Source organism: Vipera berus (assembly GCF_964194415.1).
Source record: "Vipera berus genome assembly, chromosome: 1".
Classification (NCBI taxonomy): domain Eukaryota; kingdom Metazoa; phylum Chordata; class Lepidosauria; order Squamata; family Viperidae; genus Vipera; species Vipera berus.
Window position 1 is genome coordinate 360,589,339 of NC_138202.1, and position 1,606 is coordinate 360,590,944.

Sequence of the window (1,606 nt, forward strand, 5' to 3'; positions counted from 1 at the left end):
AACTGACCACGCCTCCTTCTCCTCCTCCTTCTCTTCTTTTTTCCTCTTCTCTCCTTCTCCTTTCTTTCTTCTCCTTCTCCTCCTCCTTCTTCCTCATTTTTCCTTTCTCTTCTCCTTTCTTTCTCCTTCTCTCCTTTTCATTCTTCCTCCTCCCCTTCATTTTTCCTCTTTCTTCTCCTCTTTCTTTCTTCTTTTCTGCTTCTCCTTTTCATTCGCCTCCTCACCATCTTCCTCCTCCTTTTTCTTTTTTCTCCTCCTCCTCCACCCTCCTCCTCCTCCTCTTTTTTCTTTCTCCCTTTTCTCCTCTATTTTCTTTTTTTCTCCTCCTTTCATTCTCTTTCTCTCCTTTTCATTCTCTTCTTCCTCCTCCTTCTCTTCATTTTTCCTCTTTCTTCTCTCCTTCTCCTTTGTTTTTTCTACTCTCCTCCTTTTCATTCTTCTTCCTCCTTCTCTTTTTCCTTTCTTCTTCTTTTTTCCTTCTCTCCTTTTCATTTTTCTCCTCCTTCTCCCCTTCCTCCTCTTTCTCTTCTCTTTTCTTCTCCTCTCCTCTTTGTCTCCTTCTCCCCCTTCCCCTTCCCCTCCTCCTCCTCCTCCTCCTCCTCCTCCTCCTCCTCTCTTGCTCACCCCCCAGACCTCCACCCTCGAGGACCTCTTGCAAGAAATCCGCACTCTGCGCCAGACCATCCAAGATCACGAGAAGCGCATCACCGACCTGGAAAACACTCTCTGCGAACTCGCAGATGTGACGGACTAGCCTCTTCCGCACCCAGAACTTTGCCATCCCGGAGACAGACCGAGCATCTCCCCCATCCATCTGCTTCTTCTCAGCTCAGTGGGCATTTTGTAGGGGCTGCTGCTGCTGCCCGCTGCAGGAAACGGCCCTGCTCTCCTCTCGTCCCTTTCTCTCCAACCCGACTCCGGCCTAACCTTGATTTTGAAGCAGGGTTCAGAGAAAAGGTCTTCCGTGGATTGCTGGACGCTCGGGGGTGGGGGTGGTGGGGGTGGGGGTGGCGGGGTAGGGTTGCTGCGATGCCAACTCACCTTTCAGCCCCCAGGAATGGGCCGAAGGGGGTGGGGTTGCTGTGAGCCACAGGTTTGTTGTTGAGTTTTGCCGAGGGAAAGGTGGACCCTTAAGATTTGCAGGATTAGAAATGGGTCTGGGTCTCTGGAGAGGGAGGGAGAGAGAAGTGGGTAGCCGGACCCTGCTGGCGGGGGATTGGTTTCACCGGAGGAATGAGGGGGGGGCCAAGAAGAGTCTCCAGCCTCTGCTGGAAGTGGGAGGGGGCCCTGTGGCCCAGCAACACTGGTCCGAGGACGGGGGGGGGGGGGGCGCGTCTGCAGGTATTGAGGCGGGGGTTGCCTGCTGTCTGTCGCGAGAAGAGAGCTTTGGAGTTTTCCATCTCAATTGCTGAATGTTGTACAGATGTTGTGCAGCTGGGCCAGGCCCAGATGTGCAGCCGGAGGTAGAGGAACAAGGATGCTGGATTACGGCAACGCCTCCCCCCCCCCGTCCACCCGCACCCCCCCCCCAGCTTGTAGTGCAAAGTGACCGCCTCCCTGGTGGGGTGGGGGGAGAGAAAAATAGGGCCATTGCTCATTTACATAT

General features: G+C 54.0%; 1 protein-coding gene across 1 annotated transcript in view; it reads left to right on the top strand.

Annotated features, from left to right (window-relative positions):
- CORO6 (coronin 6) overlaps positions 1-939 on the top strand; it is a 37,765-nt gene extending 36,826 nt beyond the window's left edge. The window contains 1 exon segment of the mRNA XM_081338224.1: positions 632-939. Within this exon segment, the coding sequence (XP_081194350.1) occupies positions 632-754 (123 nt within the window). The 3' untranslated portion in view covers positions 755-939.
- Positions 940-1,606: the final 667 nt, after the last annotated feature.